A 23,381-nucleotide genomic window follows, 5' to 3' on the forward strand; every position below is an offset into this window, starting at 1 on the left:
TTTGTAAGGTCTTATCAATGATTAACTCTTCTGCTACAAGAATGTAATGCATTTTAATTATCTGAATATATATATATATATATATATATATATATATATATATATATATATATATATAATTGTTAAATATTTAAAGATAACTATGTATAATTTCATCTTTATATATTGGATTATTTTTATATGAGGGGCTTTCTCACCAAATATTTGTATATGTGATTAAATGTGATTTATTGCGATTAATTAATTGGGACACAATGTAATTAATTTGATTAAAAATGTCAATCGATTGACAGCCCTAATAAACATGTGTTCCGTTACACCCTAAAACTGGCAATCAGCACATTATGTCTCCAACTTAAAGTTTTGTGAATAATAACCTTATACATCATTACACTTCATCTGGTGAAATATACATACAAAACCCTTCATCTGGTGATTATACACTATAAAAAGCTCAGCTGTTAATACTTAATATAGAGTATTGAAACCAAAATAAGAGTCCCTGGTGTTTTTAAGTCCCATATTATGCACCAAATCTTTTTTTTATTTAAATTATTATTATTATTGTTATTTTGGTTGAACAGTTAACTAAATCTGTGTTTTTTATTCATTTTGGATTTTGCAGCCTTAGTCTATGATAGGAAAGACTTAGAAAATCTTTTAACATCCTATAAATCATTTAATCAGTTATTGGCCCTTTCTATCACCTTCAAAATCCACTATCGGTTAACCTTTTGTAGAGACTGCATTCATGAAGAAGAAGAATGTGAGAACATTACTTTATGAGTATTACCTTATAAATTCCACTCTCAAAAGTTTGTTTTTTTGAGAGCTAATTAATATTAAATGTTGCTAATTTCTGTGCAAAGCCATTCCCCACTTTCTCTATTCCCTCTATAGCTCCATTATCTCTTGTTGTTTTATTGCTGTTCTCTCTCTCTCTCTCTCTCTCTCTCTCTCTCTCTCTCTCTCTCTCGCATTAAGTTCAAATTTGACACTGATGTTGACTCGCTGTGTCACTCTTCCTCTATTTGTTCCACCCCCTTCTCTCTCTCTCCCTCTTCATCACTTCCAGGCCAAAAGTTCCTGAAGATGCATTTCTCTCCAGAGCCCTCCCTTTCTCTCTTCCACTCTGTCTAATTCTGAGCATCTCTCTTTCTCCATTATCTTCCTCCATATCTCTCTCTAACTCCAAACACACATTTCATTGTTGATAATGCAAGTTAGCAGGATACCTTTAATAAGACTCAGAAACAGGGATGATATCGTTTTTACTACAATGGATGAGCTGCAAATAATGTAACTTTTGGTGAGTTAGATTTGTACTATTATACTTGTGTTGTTTTATATTTTTTGGTACAAGCATTTAAAACTGTTATGTTGAGTTTATAAATGTGGGTAAAGATACAAAAACAGATGTAAAAGATAGCAAAGACCACATATATTGTCTTAATTGAGTCAAAATATTGATAAGCAGAATGGACGCTTGAGAGTGGGGCAAGTTGACACACTTTTTACTCCAGTGAATATGTCTCAGAGTATGTTTATTTTTGAAAGTCAGATGTTGCTTTGCACATACCTTAAAGAATTGGCAACAAAAAAGCTATAGCCACCGTTATTGCCCATGTAAACCCACATTGACCTCATAGCAAGCATGTTGTCACAATATATGAGGTAAGAGTAACAATTATGAAGCACTAAACAATTAATGAAAAATCAAATGTTAAATACAAAATATTAAACGTGTTTCTGAAAACAGAAATTGTGCCGACTCTATAAAATTACATTTACAACCTGCCTAAAATTGACATGCAGCTGGTAAATACAGTTTTACCAGTTTTAACAGTATCTACCTTCATTAAATATTTTACACTTGCCTGAATGTATGCGTGTGTGGTTTTATTGTGTTCACATCAAATTATACGTTGAAGTGGGAATAAATAAGTGAGCAAAGAGAGTTAAATGAGGGTAAATGTAAACCTCATTTTTGTGTGTGTGTGTGGAGCATGTATTTATCACTTTGTGGGGACCAAATGTCCCCATAAGGATCGTAAAACCCGAAATGTTTGACCTTGTGGGGACATTTTGTCGGTCCCCATGAGGAAAATAGCTTATAAATCATACTAAATTATGTTTTTTGAAAATGTAAAAACGCAGAATGTTTTCTGTGAGGGTTAGGGGATAGAATATATAGTTTGTACAGTATAAAAAACATTATGTCTATGGAAAGTCCCCATAAAACATGGAAACACAACATGTTCCATGTGTGAGTGTGTGTCTGTGTGTGTGTATGTGTAATACATGTTTGATTCACAAATATTGAACATTCCACAAAATCTGTACACTAGGGCAACATATGTTGACATCATAAATAGTGGAATGCTGGTATTACCTAAGTTGATATTTTTACTCCTATACAATTCAATTTTCTTTCTCTGAATCTATCTCATTAATATATTTTAGTAGTCAGAGAGTGAATATAGCATGCCCATGTAACAGACTCTTTATCTGTCAGAATGATGCTAATTCACTTCTATGAAATCTGTGCATAAACTCATGCTTCTCTCACACTCTATTTGTTTTGATGTTCTTCTGTCAATCAGGGGTTAAAGGTCATGGTCTTTTTTTGTTTTTTTTCTAAATCATATTATACGCTCAAAAAAAGAAGTTTCACTGTTTAACTCAATCCATCCATGTTCATATTACTAAAAAAATATATGTAATCAAGGGAATTTAAATTAACTGAGCTATTCAACTAAAATGTGTTTGCATTAGGACAACATTAATATTCTATGTTTGGTTAACTGAAACTGGGCAAAAGATTTCTAGTTCCCAGGATGCTTTATATGGGACTCAACAGGGAGAGTAAATGGGATAGTTCGCCCAAAAATTTTAATTCTCACATCATTTACTCACCCTCATTATTAGTTATTATATACATATAGTTATTTGTTGTTTATCTAATTTATAATGGTTGTCGAACACGATAAATTCCGTTGTACATTTCATTACCTAATAAGGACAGTTTAATTTAGTTCATAGCTCACATATTTCAAGACTATAAATTCCCTCCTAAATTTAGCATTTGTGCAAATTACCCTACATACAATGGTGGTAAAATGCGTGCAAAATACCCATCTTAACAGACTCAATCCACATATCTAAATTATATATGTAATACCCTACAGAAGTAACCCATACGACAGTGTTTAAATCCATTTCTACAGGAGTGATATGATAGGTGTGGGTGAGAAACAAATAAAAATGTAAGTCCTTTTTTTACTCTAAATCTCCACTTCCACTTTTACATCTGAAAGTCACATGTGGTGCCTGTTTAGTTTCATTTTCACATCTGAAAGTAAAAGTTAAAGTGGAGATTTAGGGTAAAGAAATTACTTAAATATTGTTCTGTTTCTCTCCCACACCTATTTTATCCATTCTAAAGATATAGATTTAACAACTGGAGACTTATGGATTACTTTTATGTTACAATTTGTTTGTTGGTGCTAACAAAGGTCTGATTATATTCACTTGCATTGTATGGACCTACAGAGCTAAAATATTTTTCTAAAAATCTTCATTTGTGTTCTGCAGAAGAAAGAAAGTCATACAAATCTGGGATGGCATGATGCTGAGTAAATGATGAGAATTTTTCTAAATGATCATTTTTGTGTGAATTAACCCTTTAAGTGTTGTTTTATGTGTCTTTGTGCAAGAAGATTACAAAAGGGGAGACTTTTTAGTGTTATTTGTTTTATGTTAAGATTCAAAAGAATTTATGTTGTACATTTTTGGGGTTACAATCAGGGTGAAGAGTGGAGCTTGAGGCTAAGTTGAGGACCAATAAATGTTTTGCATTCATCATACTGCATTATTCATCGCGATATTGCTATGTCATCTAACCATAGCTTAGTGATCAAGTTGCAATCAGTAGTACTTCCCAAAAGCATGCATTTAGCATAATGAAAATTTTTGTCACTAGCTTGCATGCCACTGGATTAATTTATTTTGAGTTAAATTGATATGTTACATTTTGTTGGGTTCAATTGATTCAGTTAGGTTCCCTCTACTTGAAGTATTTCAGATTTAACTTAAAAAAATTTTTTTTAAACATGTGGATTTTTAATTAATTAATTAATTTATTTTTTGAGTGACATTCTTGTCTTTCTTTTTATCCAGAGTGATGAAATTTAGGATGTTTGAAAGGTTAATCATGCTGAATCTCCAAAGCAGTTCAAACTGGAGTGGACCCAATGACTGGTACCACCAACAGAACACAGTACACACCCAGCACAGCACTGGTGAGATTTCTGAATCCTCTAATTATAGCAAAGATCATTATCAAATGATGGTGTTTTTAGCAAGTCAGTCCACCCGGCAGCCATCTTTAGAACACTTCCGGGCAGCTATTTGTCTATGTAAACAAGTGACATATAAGTGCAGCTCCTATATACTTGAATGGGGAAAGACAGAAATCTCCAAAATGGTTGGTCAAAATCACGATCAAAGAATATATTTCTAATCAGCCGTAAAATCTGACATCACTGATATCATACATTTTCCCGGATTGTATAGCTAATGCGCATGTGTATTCTTGAGTTGATTGACAGGTGATGTCTGTATCGAAAAGGTGATGCTTTCTCCCATTAATTTTAATAGAAGTGGCCCGTCTCTGCTAAATAGTTTCTGTGGTTATATTCCTTTCAACATTTCCTATATATCAAAACAAAGGTGTAATTATGAAAGATATTAAATGGTTTTCGAGGATGAGGGAATGTCACCCAACCTGTTCATGTTGGCAGCTGTCTAATATGGTTATATTTTAACTTCTATCAAGTCAAATGACAAAATAATGTGCTGAAAAATACCATAAAGTGTGATTTCGCACACAGCCTTTGATGTCAACAACAAAAGTGTGTGGAAAGTGTTTTCTGCCGCATTTAAACAGTTAATAAGCATATTTATTTTGCTATCCTAAATCTGCACAATTATATGTTTATTTGCATTTTATTATTGGAATTTACCATTGTTTTTTTTTTTGCTCTCCACGACTCAAAACATTCCTGGGACCCATTTTTGGTTCACAACCCATAAGTTGAGAAGCGCAATGTTAAACCATTCACATTTTTCCATTACTTCGTAAACTATAGTTTATGCTCCTCAGTAATTGTTATTTATTCAGTGTCAGATGAATGCCTGGTGGACATGGATGTAGGGATGGCGGGACGAGGAAAAGTAGTGAGAGATGAGGGGGAGGAGTCTCAACTGAGGCTGCAGCTGAAGAGAAAACTTCAGCGCAACAGAACCAGCTTCACAACAGAACAGATCGAAGCCCTGGAGAAAGGTGAGAACTCAGAGTGCTGTGATTGTGAAGCACATGAATGAATGAATGAATAGACAAATAATGTCTAGGCAAACATATACAATATATAATGCATCATATTTATTTACGAGATAAGAAGTAGATTAGTGTTGAATTGTTGCTCTGGTTTCCTGGTCAATGATAAATAAGGGGTTGTCCAAAGAAAAGGAAAAATATACTTTTAAACAAGCCAATTTCTTAGAAATGTAATATTTGTTTAATACATTTTTAAACTAGCATTTATGAAAACCAACCAACATTTATGAAACCAGACAATTTTTTATTATTTAATGACTAAAAATGTAATGTTATTTAAGTGTTATAACATACAATAAAAAAGTAATATTTTCCTCACATTCATAAGGATCCTTAATCATCTTTTAATAATCAAAGTTTTCAAACACATTTTCAAGGTAAAAAAGATTTTTCAAAACAATGAAAACAAAAAAAAATCTAATTGTTTATTTAGAAATTGAAGACATGCTTTCAAATCATTGGCTGTAGGAATTGAAAATAAAGTAAAAAAAAAAAAAAAAATATATATATATATATGTATATATCCCTGTCTGTCACTCACTGGACATTGTGTCGAATGAAGTGACAATAGGTGACTTTCTTGAAGGCCTCTGTTACCTCTGAACATGATAAAAGGCCAATGAGAATTTGCCAGACAGAATTTGCATGTCCCTCCCCCAGACATACGGGTATAAAAGGAGGGAATCATGCATCTGTTCATTCAGATTTCTTCTTCGGAGCCGAGCGGTTGTGTGATCAGAGAGCTGAGATCACTTCTGTTCCACTTACCTCTGTAGAGCGTCTGCTGTTGGATCTATGGTGCATATCAGTGGCTTTCTCCTTCTCTGCACGGCAGTAGCAGAGAAGGAGACGCTCTACAGAGGTGAGTTTCTTCTAAAAGAGAGTATTATCCCCAAAAGAGGCTTTTTCCATCTTAAAGAGGAACGCCACTCCAGCCAACCCTCGAGTCGCTCCTTCTTCCCACAGGATTGAGGACGACCCGGCTGGCGATGGAGGCGATTTGGGGATGGCAGCGGGTTCGGTTTCGCTGGGTAGATCCCCACGAACCACCCGCCCACCAGCAAGCTCATTGAATTCCGTCCGAGTTCGAGATGAGAGCGGCTCGCATCGCGGCCAGTGTGTTTACTCCCTCGAGTCCCCTGAGCTGGATGATGAATTCACCACTGCATCGGAGAGCGTCTGATGCAGAAGACTCGACTGGTCTGCCACCTTCGGGTCGGCACGGCCCAGTCTGAGGCTGACGCCCAAATGTCCGACATGCTTGCCCGGGCCACCGTGAGGGTGGGGTTGGACTGGAACCCTCCATCCTCCCCGCAGCTCTTGTGGCTAGACGATTGGTTCCTCGGGTCCAGGTGCTGCTCACAGCCACGCTGTGGGTCCCTTTCTTCCTAGAGGAGCATGATGAGATGACAAGGTCATGGAGGGCACCTTTCACTGCCTGCAACCGACCTCCTCGCTCATCCGCTCTCACTACCCTTGACGGCGGAGTGGCCCACGGGTACTCGGAGGTTCTCCAGGTGGACAGAGTGGTTGCGATCCATCTGTGTCCAGAAAAAGCCTGGTGCTCCCCTCCAAGGCCTGTAGGATGATGTCGTCATTGACAACCAGAGCCTACAGCGCCACCGGACAGGCCGCCTCCGCCCTGCATAACATGGCCCTCCTGCAGGTTGACCAGGACAAGGCACTCAAAGATCTGCACTTGGGTAGTCCTGTCCCCAACGTATTGCTCGGAACTGCGCTCCAAGACCGACCTCGCCCTCCTGGCCATGAAGGTCACAGCACGGACACTTGGGCAGGTGATGGCCACCCTCGTGGTCCAGGAACGTCACCTATGGCAGAACCTGGTCGAGATGTGAGAGGTAGAAAAAGCCCACTTTCCCAATACCCCCATCGCCCAGCTCGGCCTATTCGGCCACACCGTTGACAACTTCACTCAGCAGTTCTCAACAGTGAAGAATCAGATGGAGGCAATTTCACACATCATGCCCCGCCACCGTTCCAGCATGGGCCGTGCTGCGTCTGCTTGCCGAGGGTGTCTCCCTGCGGCTTCCAAATGCCTGGGCCCAGCTCTCACCCCCAGAGGCGAGCGCCCCGCAGAAAGTGCACGCCCCCCATCTCTCGGACGTCCTCGAGGACCCGGAAGGCTCCCAAGCGTTTCTCCCAGCCGAGATGAAGAAGGGTTTCTACAGCCCTTACTTCATCATACCAAAGAAAGGCAACGTCTTGATCATGGACTTGCAAGTTTTCAACCGGGACTCTCACAAACTCCCATTCAAAATGCTCACCCAAAGACACATTCAAACATGTGTCCAGCGTCAAAATTGGTTAGCAGCGGTAGATTTGAAGGACGCATACTTACACGTCTCTGTCTTGCCTCGACACGGACCCTTCCTACATTTTGCATTCGACAGCCAAGCGTATCAGTACAAGGTCCTCCCCTTCGGCATGTCCCTGTTCCCTCGCGTCTTCATGAAGGTCGCGGAGGCAGCCCTTTCCCTGCTTAGAGAAGTGGACTCAATTACCTCGATGACTGGCTTATCCTAGCCCACTCCTGTGCACCCACAGGGGACAGACCTCTGTTTTCTGCACGCAGGAGTCCCCATACAGCAGGTTCTGTTGTAACCATTCTGTTTACCACAAATGCCTCAAAACAGGGTTGGGGTGCCAGCAGTGACTCTGGTCATTGTGCGTCACTCATATCCCGGCAACCTCAACATAGCAGCGGATGCGCTGTCGCGATAGGGCATGCTCAGCGGAGAGTGGAGGTTCCACCCCAGGTGGTCCAGCTGATTTGGGAGCGGTTCGGCAAAGCCTGTAGACCTGTTTGCTTTCCAAGAGACCACCCACTGCCCGCTCTGGTACTCCCTAGATGCACTGGGAAACAGCTGGCCCCGGGGACTGCGCAAGTAGCATTTCCCCCAGTGAGCTTACTTGTGCGGGTGCTGTGCAAATCAGGGAGGATGAGGAACAAGTCACCCTAGTGGCCCCCTATTGGCCCACACAGACTTGGTTCTCAGATGTAGCACCCTCTGGCATCCGCACCCAGACCTCTGGAACATCCATGTCTGGCCACTGGATGGGGTGCGGAAGATCTAAATGGCCTACTACCTGCTATCGTAGACACGATCAACCAAGCCCAAGCTCCCTGTATGCCCTGAAGTGGCACTTGTTCGAAAATTGGTGTTATTCCTGATCCGAAGACCCGCAGAGATGCAGTTGGGTCAGTGCTCTAATTTCTGCAGGAGAGGCCTGAGGGGAGGCTGTCCACCTCCACCTTGAAGGTTTATGTAGCAGCATATCAGCTCACCACGACGCAGTGGACAGTAAGTCCCTAGGGAAGCATGATCTGATTATCAGGTTCCTTAGAGGCTCCCGGAGGCTGAACCCTACCATGCCATGCCTGTTCCCCTCATGGGATCTCTCGATGGTCCTTTCAGGCTTCAGAGACCCCCCCTTTGAGCCACTAGAATCAATCGAGCTCAAAGCCCTCTCCTTGAAGACGGCCCTCCTGATCGCACTTGCTTACATCAAGAGTGTTGGGGATTTGCAAGCATTCTCTGTCAGCGACACTTGCCTGTAGTTCGGTCCGGCAGGCCCCCATGTCATCCTAAGACCACGACCGGGCTACGTGCCCAAGGTTCCTACAACCCGTTCGTTGCTGTATCCAGTGCATGCTTTGCGTACCTATGTGGACCGCACACAGAGCTTTAGATGTTCTGAGCAGCTCTTTGTTTGCTTTGGTGGACAGCGGAAAGGGAATGCTGTCTCCAAACAGAGGCTTTCCCACTGGGTCATTGATGCCATCGCTTTGGCCTATCACACCCATGCCATGCCCACCCCCTTGCGGGTTCGAGCATACTTGACGAGAAGTGTGGCATCCTTGTGGGCACTGGCCAATGGCACCTTCCTAGCAGACATTTGCAGTGCAGCGGGCTGGGCAACATCCAATACCTTTACGAGATTGTACAATCTCAGGGTTGAGTCGGTCTCGTCCCATGTTCTCTCAGGTCCGGGCACGTAGAACTCGGGAATGCGGAATGTCTGACCGGGTTTTCCACTTGCACATAGCGCCTTTCCCCTCCACTGAGGTGATCACGTGCGCTCTTTTCGCCCAGGAGAGTCCACTAAACTCATGCTCCCTGGATGTTCTTCCTCCCTAGCACTCTGGTCTGCGAATTCAGCAGAGAAATTCCCCAACAAGACCTACTAAAGGTACTAAAATTACTCTGTACTGGAATAGGTGCTCCACAGGATGGGCCTTTGTGGATTAATCCCCCTGTGTGTATTTTCCGTGGTATGGTCCCGAACCTTTTTCTCAGCTCCTCAGTGCAAAACCTGAATGAACAGATGCACAATTCCCTCCTTTTATACCCGTAAGTCCGGGGGAGGGACATGCAAACTCAGTCTGCCAAATTCTCATTGACCTTTTTTCAAGTTCAGAGGTAACCGAGGCCTTCAAGAAAGTCTCCCTCGTGTCACTTCATTCGACACAAGGTCTCGTTCCCTTCATCAGGGAACAGAGATTAGACGATAGGCTAGATTATATATATATATATATATATATATATATATATATATATATATATATATATATATATATATATATATATATACTGTATATATATATATATATATATATATATATATATATATCATTGAATGACTCTTAATGTGGTGTTAAAATTATCCAGTAAAAAGTAATAAAATATTTTCCTCATACACATGTCAACATCTTAATTGTTGTTCTCCAAAAAGGTTATTTATTGTTCAATTATTTTGAAAGTTTTTAAGCATCTAAATGGGAATTTTCTACTTTTTATTTCTTTATCTTTTTTCTTTCTTTTTTTGTTACAATCTACAGACATCGACATCATCTTGATATATTTTACTTTATGCTCTACAAAGATATCTCAATTTTAATTCAGATATTGAGTCGTAGAAGAAGTGTATTAAAATAATTTTTAAACAAATTAATAGGAATAATAGAATAAAATAATCTGGATACAAATAATTGTGCGTGCACACACAAACACCCACCCCTAGTCACTTATATCTATTCTGTCTGTGTGACGGAAATGAAGCTACAAGAGTACAAATAAAACCATACACTTTATTCACAGTGGCACCATCTTTGATTTTTTTCACAGGAATGACAAAAACGCTACGATGGATAGATCTACATTCTCTTTAATGAACTTTAATGCAGTTTTAAATTGTTTTTTGATCATTCCTCAGACAAAACTTGAAAAACATCTTTCTAAGAACATTCAGTAGACAAACAACATGAGTTGTGGAAAATCAAATGGGATCTAGGAGCTTTATATAGTGCCATTGAAGAGTCTGTAAGTCTATCCCTCACAGCATAGTTTTCATTTCCATTAAAGGAATATTCCAGGTTCAAGACAAGTTAAAATCAATCAACAGCATTTGTGGGATAATGTTCATTACCACAAACATACATCACTTATACATTTTCACTTGTGCCTCTTTTTCCTTAAAAAAAGCAAAACTAGAGGTTACAGTGAGGAACAATGGAAGTGAATGGGGCCAAATTTTGGAGGGTTTAAAGGCAGAAAAGTGAAGCTTATAATTAAAGGCAGAAATGTGAAGCTTATAATTTTATAAAAACACTTTTGACTGTTTGATGCTGTTTTCCTATTCCTGTTAGCGCTCCCTAGCCTGCTTAGCACAGTTATTTCTCTGTTTTCAACATTTTTTCTGCTTTTATAATTTTTAACACATGCACATGCATGTACTACATGCATTTTACTGTGCACACCTGCCTTTCCACTTTTATTGCGATTAAACTGTGTGCTTTACCACACGCATATTTACATGGATCATTGCATTGATCTCAAACCCCCACTGATCAAATACGACCACCACAACAACAACAAACATATGCAGTAAGTCATGGCATCCATTCATATTATCGCTTCATGCATTGCATGCCAAATGTTTACTTCTTCCATTAGCAGTGAGAGATTCACATTTGATAAATGTAAGGAATTCTTCAGGCTGATGGAGAAGGTTAATGTGTTAGAGACACGCATCCGAACGCTAGTGGAGTTCAATGAGAAAGAGAAGCCAGTAGATACTGTTTGGGATGCGGGTAGTACAGCGAGCAACACACACACTTTGGTTCCGGCTGTAGAGCACCTGCTTCAGGGCAATTTAGTGACGTCCTGGTGCCATACTCGTAGGTCAAAGCAACGCCACTCCCCCGTTCCTGTTATGATTTCCAATCGATTCTCCACACTCAGTGATGCAACCACTGAGAATCACGTTGAAAGCACCCTTGTTATTGGTGAAACTATTATAAGGAATGTGGAAATAGAGACTATAGCCACTATTGTTAAATGCATTTCTGGTCCCAGAGTGTCTGACCTCTGATCAAATTTACAAGTGCAGGCTAATGCTAAATGTATATTTTCTAAGATTTCTCTTCATGATGGCACTAACAACTTCTCCAGTCGGAGATCACTACAGATTATGTTAAAGAGGTGTGTGAACTTGCAAAAGGATGTCAGACACTGTAATATGCTCTGGCCCCCTCTCTGCTTATCGTGGTGACAAGGTTTATATTAGATTAGTATCACTGAATGACTGGATGTCTGAGTGGTGTCCAGAGAATAGCATAGGATTCATAGACAATTGGAAGAGTTTTTGGGGAAGACCTGATCTGTTAAAGAGACAGACTTCATCCCTCCAGGAAAGGTGCCTGTAGGAGGGAGGAGGGCAGGGCCGGGTCGTGATTCCGCACACCCGGCCCCTAATCAGGCTAATCAAGCCTCAGAGTGGAATAAAGGCTGACGGGAACCTGCAGTGCAAGAGAGAGAGCGATTTACTGACAGCTGCCCGACACCTGTGTGTGTGTGTTTGTCTTTTTGATTACGTTTATAATTAAAATATTAATTATATTGTCAAGCCGATTCTCGCCTCCTCCTTTCCATTCATTTCTTTACAGTGCCATTCCCCTCTCTAGTACTGTGGCTCATAGTCTTAATAGTTATAGTATTTGTCTAACTGGGGCCCAGTTCAGGAACCAGACAAACTGGCTACTCCGAATGTCTGCTGGCTGCCTTGAGAAATCACACAGGTAACATAAACTACAACACATAGATAATGGATCACCTATATATCACATAGAGACTGTATCTGTTCCCTGAACTACCAAACAAAAACCCTTAGTAAGTCATTTAGAATTTTTTTTATTGATGTCAAACTTGAAAGATAAACATTATATAAAGGTAGTACTATTTAACACTAGATTGCTTCATAGCATAGTAGTAATGACATTATAAATTTCTTCATCAGAAACAAAATTGGAATTATGCAACTGTCTGTCACAGCACCCCAGAGCTAACAAAAATGAATAAAACATCAAAATCAACAACATTATGTTAGACCTAATACCGACTAAACTCCTAAAAGAGGTGTAATCTCAGAATCTATTCTTAATATTATTAACTCCTCGTTAACCTTAGGGCATGTCCCAAGAAACTTTAAAGTGTCAATTATCAAACCGCTTATCAAGAAACCACAGCTTGATCCAGGAGAACTGGCTAGTTATAGACTGATTTCAAATCTCCCATTTATGTTGAAAATACTAGAATAGGTATTGTCCTCCCTACTATGTTCATTTTTACAGAGAAATTGAATGTCTATGAAGAATTTCAGTCAGGTTTTAGGCCCCATCATATAACAGAGACTGCACTTATCAGAATTACAAATTACTTGCTCTTATCAACTGTTCGCAGATGCATTTCTCTCTGCCTTCAAAAGCATAGATCATGAAATTCTCTTGGAAAGACTTGAGAATTATGTTGGCATTTGTGGACAGGCATTAGTTTGGTTAAGCTTCTATCTCTCTACCACTTTGTCTGTGTAAATGAGGAACTGTCAGATCAAAATAAAGTTAAGTATGGAGTGCCACAGGGATCAGTTTTAGGGCCTTCCTTTTCTCCCTATGTATGCTCTCCCTGGGAGACATTATCAGGAACCATGGAATTAGTTTTTAGTGTTATTCAGATGATACACAACTATCTATTTTTTCTAACCCAATGAAATTTGACAGTGTATTAATGATATCAAAGTGTGGATTTCTAGAATTTCTACTCAATTCAGATAAAACAGAAATATTAATTATTGGAACAAAAACCTGAAAAAAACAGTATGCTAAAATATAATATGACTCTTGATGGATTTACTGTAATGTCAACTTCTTTGCCAAAAATGTAGGTGTTATATTTGATTGCAATCTAACCTTTGAAAAACAAAATAATATTTGTAGAACTGTATTCATCCACCTCAGAAATATTGCCAAGTTAAAACACATGCTATCTTTTTCTGATGCCAGAAATTTAAATCATGCGTTCATGACCTCAAGACTAGATTATTATAATGCATTACTTGTTGGATGTCCTGCAGGTTTAATAAATAAACTTTATTTTATTTTTCAAGTTTTTTCAAAATGCAACAGAGAGAGTGCTAACTAGAACCAAGAATTATGATCATATCAGCCCCATTTTACTCCAGCCTGTTAACAATACCGAGAATATCAAAATCCACAAAAGGAGGGAGATCATTTTCATATTTGGCTCCTAAACTATGGAATAGCAGTGTTCGGAACTCAGACACACTCTCTAAGTTTAGGTCTAGATTAAAGAATTGTCTATTCAGCCAGGTATACACCAAACGTATCCCTCAATTCATGGTTATGCTGCTTTAGTCAGGTCTGCCAAAACCGAAAACACTTCTCTTATTCTTTAACCCTGCTTTAAAGTGAATGGCATCTATGCTAATTTTATTATATTTCTTTGCGTGAATATATCCCGAGGTTACCAGAGCCTGCCATATCCATGTCCTGTCCTCCCTGATGTTCGATTCCCACTGTGTGGCTGAGTGATGATGACCATCTGCAGCATGTGTCAGCCAGACTCCACTTCAGTCTACTAAGACAGACATCTGAGAGGATGAACTGAAACTCAAATACATGGGATTCTTCAAGAGCCACTGTCTAAAACATGGGCTCAGGATAGAGTTTACACAAATTACCTGCCATTAGCTTCCATAAGCTGTGATGCTCCTCACTGAATGATACTTATGTCAACTTGGTCAAAGGAGGGACAACACTCTCTTAAACTACATGGAAAATAAATTAACCACTAACAAAAGCCTTCATTGGCCAAAATCAAAGGACATAGCATCTAAGTGTATTTCCTCAGTGAATTCGGGATGACTTCAAGGATTTTAACACTAAAACTTATTGTTCATACAAAATTATTATGTTTAATTACTGACCCACAAAACTTACTAAGTTTACTAATTTTAACGACTAATAGTTCTAATATTGACATACAATTTTCATGTACAGCTGCTTTGAAACAACGCCTGTTGTGAAAAGTGCTCTACAAATAAATTTGACTGGACTTGACTATAAAAGTACACATTAATTCTTCTGTTAAATCTCATGTATTATTTGACCTGTAAAGTTGTTTAAATCATTGTTTTTAGAGCTGTTGTAGGGTTTTATTGTTTGTTGACATCATCATGGCAACAAAGTTGTAAAGTTGGACATAACTTTTCACAGAAAAGTTTAGTAAGTGATTTTATCACACAAAAATCTTGTTTAGATGCAAATTGTTTATGTCTTGTGGCTATACTTTTGAAAAAGTATTTTAACATCCAAAAATTGGTCCCCATTCACTTCCCTTGGAAGTGCCTCACTGTAACCTTGATTTTTGCCTTTTTGAAAGAAAAGGAGGGGCACGTCACAATTCATTTTTGTGGTAATTAGTATTATGCCACAAATGCTGTCGATTGAGCTCAACTTGTATTGAACCCGAAATATTACTTAAAAAAATCAAAGATGGCGCAACTGTGAATAAGATCTATTCATAGATGTTCAACATGTCAATATGTACAAAACTTGAAGCTGCACAAAACAGTGAATATTTAAGGTAAACTATTTAATCTTTTCAACATTATCTACAAAACTTTTTTTATGTTTCTGTCAATACATTTAATCTAACAGAGTTTGAGAGAACACATTATCCAGATGTTTTTGTCAGAGAACGACTTGCAAACAAAATCGACCTTCCTGAGGCACGGATACAAGTATGTAATCTTCCTTTTTATTATTGAAAAAAGCCCTATTCCCTTTCTTGAATAAAGTGTATACATCAGGACCACAGTGAAATCAGTATTATAGCTCATTGATTCCATCTGCCCCAATCATTCTCTGGGCCTTGATTGACAGGTGTGGTTTTCCAATCGAAGAGCCAAATGGAGACGAGAGGAGAAGCTGCGAAACCAGAAGCGTTCAGGGGACAGGACTTCCTTTACTCAAACACATGCTGCTCTGACCACATCCTTTAACCCAACCGTTTATCATCATCAGCATGGCAACAATGCAGGTGTTCTTGGAGGTTTACATAAGTGGCACATTTGCATACTAGAAACTTCAGAATATAATCATGTCTTTGTCTCTATTTTTTGTTTCTCTTTGTTTAGCTTTCATGCTCAGTCAAATCGAGACAGCTCTGCCCACTTATAATTCTCTCTCGGTCTACTCTGGAGTCCAGGTAAGGTCTCCAGTGCTCATTTTATGATAAATATTTCTATTTAGCACATCACTGTATCCAATTTGGATAGATAAGTTATGCAAAAATGTAATACACTACAAACTAATAATTACTTCTCTAAAGTTGTTATCTCATTACTTGTATTTTGATTATTTAATCAAAAGTAATCATAGTACTAATTGCCAAGGCTGTAACCATATCTTGAACACTGGGGGGGACCAAACCATTTTGGGGGTGGGGGGTCTTGGGTGTTGAGGCCACAAATATAATGGTACACAGTCCCATTTTTTCAACTTTACACCATGTTCACGTAAACGGCAAAACACTCTCTTCAGGTCCCTGACATGCTCTGGAAAGGATTTTGAAAAACAGAGCACATCATCTAAGTATGGGAAGCAACATTCATCCCTCAGATCACCCAATACTCCTTTGGAATGCTGCTGGAGCATTTGTCAGGCCAAAGAGAAGACGGATCCACTCATATAATCACCAGGGCATGCTAAAAGCTGTCAAGTGTCAAGAGCTCTCCTTAACAAAACCTTGGTGGTATGCACTACCCTGATCCAGTATGGAAAACCATGAGTAGCCTCCCAGACTATCCAGCAGATCCTGAATGCATGGAAGTGAATGGCGGTCCGGGACAGTCTTTCTGTTTAGTCCCCAGAAGTCCACACATAGACGAAGGCTCATGTCTTTCTTCCTAACACAAACCACTGGAGAAGAATATGGTGACTTGGCAGTTCTAATCCAACCGTGATCAAGCAGATTCTGAACATATTCCTTGACCTCCCTATACAAGGGCTTAGGGATTGCATTGTAAGACTTTTGAACAGGTGTATCGTCTTTTAAGTGGATTTGGAGTTGTAAATTGGGAATGCAACCAATATCTGGATCATCATCGCTTCAGTTTAATACAGAGACTACATCCAGGGAAATGGGTCTATTTTCTGTTCATTGGAGCGCTCAATCGACACCTACTGGCGTGGCGATATACTCACATGTTAAATTCTATTAATAGAGTTCCTTTTAAACACAAAAAAAGGGGGTATCTGCTTTAAAAAAAATATATTTATTACCCCGTTACACTAGCAATATGCCAGTTTCAGTCATCTTTTCTTTTTTGTGCTCTATCAAAGAAAAGACAAATATAATTTGAATTTCTTTTCATCATTGATGTGTCTGTAAAATTACATAACATCAGCTGGCTAGCAAAAAGAAAATACACAATATAATTTACTGTCCTCAAGTTGTGCCTCATTGTTTCTCCCCATAGAATCTTAAAATGTCTAGGTTACTGTTGTAACCTCTGTTCCCTGATGAAGGGAACGAGATGATTTGTGAAGCACTACTAGGGGACTTTCTTGAAGGCTTGTTCCCGCCATCAGGGAATGGAGGTTACAATAGTAACCTAGACGTTCCCCGTCTGTCGCTCACTTCGATGTTGTGTCAAGTGAAGCTACACTAGGGGACATTCTTGAAGGCCTCTGTTACCTCTGAACTTGAGAATAGGCCAAAGAGAATTTGGCAGAAAGAATTTGCATGTCCCTCCCCCGGACATACGGGTGTAAAGGGAGGGAATCATGCCTCTGTTCATTTAGGTTTTGCCGAGAATAAGGTTCGACCATTCCAGTGTCTTGGTTCGGCATCATGGCCAGGGGGACACAACGTCTTGTTCCCTCCATCAGGGAACGGAGGTTACAACAGTAACCTAGACGTTCCCCATCTGTTGCTCACTTCGACGTTGTGTCAAGTGAAGCGACACTAGGGGTCCCTGTTCTATCATGCCATGTGCTGAACTATGTAAGTGCGCTGCTGATGCCTGTGTGGGCAGGCAGTTGCATGCCAAAGCAACAGGCTGCGTCAGACTGCACATACACCAATGCCCCATAAAGTCATCATAACATTTTTAGGTTCCTGGTCTCAAAGGGGGGAATAAAGCGACGTGCCAAGCATGGGAGCAAGCCGCACCAGCCATGCATTTTCTCTCTCTATGTTTCTCGCATAGAGTTAAAGCAGCTGGGGCCATCTTAACGCTATCACACACATCAGAGAAGACATTCTTTTCTAACTCCTATTCTCTCAGGGGGAAAAGACCCCCTGTTACCTCCCCCTGCCCAGGCTAGGGGGAGGTAAAGAGTGGCGAAATACGTCACATGGGTTTTCAGGCCACATGTGGAAATGGCACAATGGTAGATCCTACCTGCCCGGAGGGGGACCGTACCACAGAAAATACACACAGGGGGATTAATCCACAATGGCCCATCCAGTTACATTTTTTTTTACATTTTATGCATTTGGCAGATGCTTTTATGCACTTATTACAGGGACAATCCCCCTGGAGCAACCTGGAGTGAAGCGTCTTGCTCAAGGACACAATGGCTGTGGGGATCGAACCAGCGACCTTCTGATTAACAGTTATGTGCTTTAGCCCACTACGCCACCACCACTCCACAGGTGTGATCCTGTGGATCACCTATTCTAGTACAGAGTAATTTTAGTAAACGTAGTGAGTCTGGTCGGGGAATTCCTCCACAAATTTGTGGTCCAGAGGGCTAAGGAGGAAGAACATCCAGGGAGCGTGATTCTAGTGGACTCTTGGGGAAAAGAGCACACGTGATAATCTCAGTGGAGGGGAAAGGCGCTATGTACACCCATCAGGTGTGCCGCATTCCCGAGTTCTACGTGCTCGGACCTGAGAGAACATGGGATGAGATCGACTCAACCCTGAGATTGTAAAATCTTGTAAAGGTATTGGGTGTTGCCCAGCCCACTGCTCTGCAGATGTCTGCTTGGGAGGTGCCATTGGCCAGTACCCATGAGGATGCCACACTTTTCATTGAGTGTACTCGAACCCGCAAAGTGGCGGGCATGGCCTGGGTGTGATGGCCAAAGCGATGGCGTCAACAACCCAGTGGGAAAGCCTCTGTTTGGAGACAGCGTTCCCTTTCTGCTGTCTGCCAAAGCAGACAAAGAGCTGCTTAGAACATTCAAAACTCTGCGTGCAGTCCACATAGGTCCACAAAGCACGCACCTTCTCCTGGGGCAGTGCTTGCAGGTTCACTACCTGGTCCCCGAAGGGGGTCGTAGGAACCTTGGGCACGTAGCCCGGTCGCGGTATTGGGACGACATGGGTGTCTGAAGGACCGAACTCCAGGCATGTATCGCTGACATAGAACGCTTGCAGGTCCCCGACCCTCTTGATGCAAGCGAGAGCTATCAGGAGGGCCGTCTTCAAGGAGAGGGCTTTGTGCTTGATTGATTCTAACGGCTCGAAGGAGGGTCTTCTCCATGTGCCTCTAAGGAAACTGATATTCAGATTGTGCTTCGCTAGGGACTTACCGTCCACTGCGTCATGATGAGCCGATATGGTGGCCACATAAACCTTCAAGGTGGAGGGGGACATCCTCCCCTCTAGCCTCTATTGCAGAAACGAGAGCACTGACTCGACTGCACATCTCTGCAGGTCTTCAGATCAGGAAGAACACCAATTGGCAAACAAGCGCCACTTTAGGGTGTAAAGTCGCCTGGTAGAGGGAGCTCTGGCTTGGTTGATCATGTCCAGGTGGTAGGCCACTTCTGCCAGACGTGGAGGTTCCAGAGTTCTTTGTGTGGATGCCAGAGGGTGCCTCATCCCTGAGAAAGAAGATCCTTCCTCAGGGGAATTCGCCAGGGAGGGGCTGTCGTGAAGAGCGTGAGATCCGAGAACCAAATCTGTGTGGGCCAGTAGGGGGCCACCAGAGTGACTTGTTCCTCGTCCTCCCTTACCTTGCACAGCACTTGCAGACCCCGGGGCCAGCTGTGTGTCAGCGCATCTGTCCCGAGGGGAACTACCACTAGGGAGTACCAGAGCGGGCAGCAGGAGGTCTTTTGGGAAGCAAACAGGTCTACCTGTGCTTTGCCGAACAGTTCCCAAATCAGCTTGACCACCTGGGGTGGAGCCTCCACTCTCCGCTGAGTGTACCTTGCCATGACAGCGTGTCCGCTGCCGTGTTGAGGTTGCCCGGGATGTGTTGGCTCCAAAGGTGGAGATGGCGTGCGATTTGTAACAAACCGCCTTGACAATTTATGTACGCTAAACGGTGCTGTTTGAGCCAATCAAAACGTGTCCCCGTATTAGTGGGAGAAACCTCACCAGGGAAAGGATTACAGCCAGCAACTCTAGGCAGTTGATGTGCCAACACAGTTGGGGCCCTGTCCAGGAGCTGGCGCATTGCAACCCTGTTTGGAGGCATCTGTGGTGACTAGAACGCATCGGGACACCTGCTGCAGGGGGAATCCTGTCCGCAGTAAACAGAGGTCTGTCCAGGGGTTGAAAGTCTTGTGGCAGACATGATAAACACATGGTACGTGCCGCTGCGCCATGCCCTTCTCGGGACTCAAGTCTGAAGCCAGTGATGATGCGGTCTCAATTGCATCAACATCAGTGGCGCGACCGCTGCGGAGGATGCTTTATGCTCTGGAATTGTTTTAGAGAAACCGCTGTGCCTGGCTTGAATAAGGTGAGGCCTTTCAGCACTGACACGCTCGTTGGTGAGGTGTGCTGTCATTGAGACTGAGTCTAACTCCATGCCGAGAAAAGAGATGCTCTGAACTGGGGCGAGCTTGCTCTTTTCCCTAGATGGCTGAGGTGCCTAAGCACCTGGTCCCTGTGGGCGCACAGTGACTTTCGACAGTGGGCTAAGATGAGCCAGTCGTCGAGGTAGTTTAGTATGCGGATGCTCACTTCCCTTAATGGGGCAAGGGCTGCCTCTGTGACCTTCGTGAAGACGTGAGGGGACAGAGACATGCCGAAGGGGAGGACTTTGTACTGATACGCCTGGCCGTCGAACTCGAACCGTAGGAAGGGTCGGTGTCTAGGAAAGTAGAGACGTGGAAGAATGCGTCCTTCAGGTCTACCGCTGCGAACCAATCTTGACGCCGGACGCAATTTAGAATGTGTCTTTGTGTGAGCATTTTAAATGGGAGTTTTTGCAAGGCCTGGTTGAAAACTCGCAAGTCCAATATCGGTCGTAAGCCACCGCCTTTCTTGGGTATGATGAAGTAAGGACTGTAGAAACCCTTCTTCATCTCAGCTGGAGGGATATGCTCCATCGCGTCTTTGAGTAAGAGGGTCGCGATCTCCGCACGTAGGGTGTTGGTGTCTTCGCCGTGCACCGAGGTAAAGCAGATGCAGCGGAAAGGGGGCGGGGGCCTGGCAAACTGAATCACATAGCCGAGTCGGATGGTCCTGTACTTTCAATATACATTCTAAAATGTTTTTATCCACTCAATTAATTTAAAATAATGTTTTGAATGTTCTCATAAAGGTATTGCACACTCTACAGCTGTCGAAAAATTGCAAATAAAAAAATTTAAAAATTACATATTAAAAAATATGATGTTTTATGCATTCTAAATAAATAGTATTTGAGAAATATGTGTAACCCAAGCAATGTACTTACATTTTACATTTACTTAAAATAAATTAATTTAATTAAACTTAATTTAATCTAATCTGATTACAAGAATATAAAATGCAATGTGCTACACTGCTTGTTTTTATTTAAAATTATGAGATTAATTATTTTCTAATTAGATTACACCCATCACAGTCACTGCATTAGATAACAAAATATCAAGCAACATGGTATCTGAAGACAACAGATACAGGAATGTTCCTCAAAATAACTACTTTTCTGAACCATTTTTGCTATTATTTTTAACTTCACACAGGTGTAGGAGAGTAACCACAGAGAGTAGTTCATCACAATTAGATGTGAATCGTCCACTAACAATTGACAACCAGTCTTCATTTTGAAGTGTGCCAGTGTGCTTGTGTCATCTTACTTAAAAACAAAAGCTACTTAGTTTGACACTTTGCTATGCTTTGGCATTAATTCGTTTTTAAGAATGGTGAAAGTGTCAAAATAATTTATGGGGGCCAAAAGTTTCACTATGTATGTATGTATGTATAGTGCCCTCTGGTGGTGAGAACGGAACTGGCATCAACAATAATCTGCCTTTCTTCATTACAGTGTAATCCGATTTTAAATATACTATTTAGTATTATCAACTTCTTTAACTACTTTTTATTTTTATTTTTTTTTACTATTTATAAGTTCTGTAGAAACTCAACTTCATTATCATTCTTTTGCAGTCTGCTCCTTCTCCGTCTGGCTCCTCTTACTCGTGCGTGCTGCCACCATCCCCGTCTGCACCTAGTTCATTTGAGATGTCCTACTCTTCACCACATCTGCCACCTTCTTCTTCAGCTAACACCAGCACAGGTAAGTCTATTATCTCTTCCTCTTTCTATTGGAGCTATAGGCAGGATTGAGTACTGTATGTAACATTTTACAATAATGTTGTAGTCTAAGCATTAACAAATTAAGGTTCTCTCATCATTTACTCACCCTCATGACATCCCAGGTGTGTATGACTTTCTATCTTCACCAGAACACATTTGAAGAAAATTAGAAAAATATCTTAGCTCAGTAGGTCCTTAAAATGCAAGTGAATTAAGATTTATCTTTTGAAGCTCCAAAAATCACAGAGAGCCAGCATAAACGTCATCGATACGATGCGGTTAAATTAATGTAATCTAAAATTGCATAAAAATGCGTGCTCATTTTTGTTTTAGGGTTGATCTCTCCAGGGATTTCTGTTCCTGTCCAGGTTCCAGCAAATGAAGAAAATATTGGGCAGAACCTTGGCCAGTACTGGGCCAGACTGCACTGAATAAGCATGAGAAAAGTGGTAGATTTCCAAAAACAGTAGGTTACAAAAATAAAATAAAAACTTCAGAACAAGTTGTTCTAAACTCTGAGGAAATATTTCCTCTGGTGATTGGACCTTACAAACTGTGATAAGACCTATGACAACAAAAAAAAAAAAATCACTTAATTCAACATACAGTTATGACAAATGTTATTTTAGCCACATTTTTGGAAGAGATTTAAGATCTGATGACAGTGTGCCATATTTGCATCCATGTCACCCCAGCATTCAGCTTCAGACAGGAATGTATATGATGAAACCTGATAGCCAAGCATTGTGAAATGATCCTTGTCCTATTTCTAAGCAAGTGTCTCTTCAGAATCATTGACAAAAGTTCCTGGCAGCACATCTATTAAAATAGGAAGCTTATTATTATTATTATTATGGTATTCAAGAACACAGTTCTGGTTTCTACTTCTTTATTAATAATTCCTGCTTACTCCACTGTTATGTCTGCATTATAATCATTCATTTTTTGTGATTGTTTTCAGAAACAGATTTGTGATCTATATATCACTTCTTGTGAAACATTTATGCATTTTTTGCCACCTCAGGAATGCAATGACAATCAATTATTGGTTTTATATAATCAAAAAGTAATGACAATCAGCAGTCAGAATGCAAAATGTCTTGCCAACAAT

At 40.8% G+C, this 23,381-nt stretch overlaps 1 protein-coding gene across 1 annotated transcript; it reads left to right on the forward strand.

Annotated features, from left to right (window-relative positions):
• The first annotated feature begins 4,195 nt into the window (after positions 1 to 4,195).
• LOC127633330 (paired box protein Pax-6-like) lies at positions 4,196 to 22,701 on the forward strand. Its single transcript, XM_052112369.1, has 7 exons — positions 4,196 to 4,301; positions 5,183 to 5,344; positions 15,435 to 15,517; positions 15,660 to 15,816; positions 15,914 to 15,984; positions 22,121 to 22,250; positions 22,604 to 22,701. The coding sequence occupies exons 1-7, from the start codon at positions 4,196 to 4,198 to the stop codon at positions 22,699 to 22,701; spliced, it is 807 nt and encodes a 268-aa protein (XP_051968329.1).
• Positions 22,702 to 23,381: the final 680 nt, after the last annotated feature.

Source organism: Xyrauchen texanus, chromosome 40 (genome assembly GCF_025860055.1).
Source record: "Xyrauchen texanus isolate HMW12.3.18 chromosome 40, RBS_HiC_50CHRs, whole genome shotgun sequence".
In the NCBI taxonomy this organism is placed as follows: domain Eukaryota; kingdom Metazoa; phylum Chordata; class Actinopteri; order Cypriniformes; family Catostomidae; genus Xyrauchen; species Xyrauchen texanus.

Coding starts and splice junctions, on each gene's coding strand:
- LOC127633330 (XM_052112369.1), top strand. CDS start 4,196: ATGTTTGAAAGGTTAATCATGCTGAATCTCCAAAGCAGTTCAAACTGG. Junction 5,345..15,434: donor GATCGAAGCCCTGGAGAAAG/GTGAGAACTCAG, acceptor TTAATCTAACAG/AGTTTGAGAGAACACATTAT. Junction 15,817..15,913: donor TCAGCATGGCAACAATGCAG/GTGTTCTTGGAG, acceptor CTCTTTGTTTAG/CTTTCATGCTCAGTCAAATC.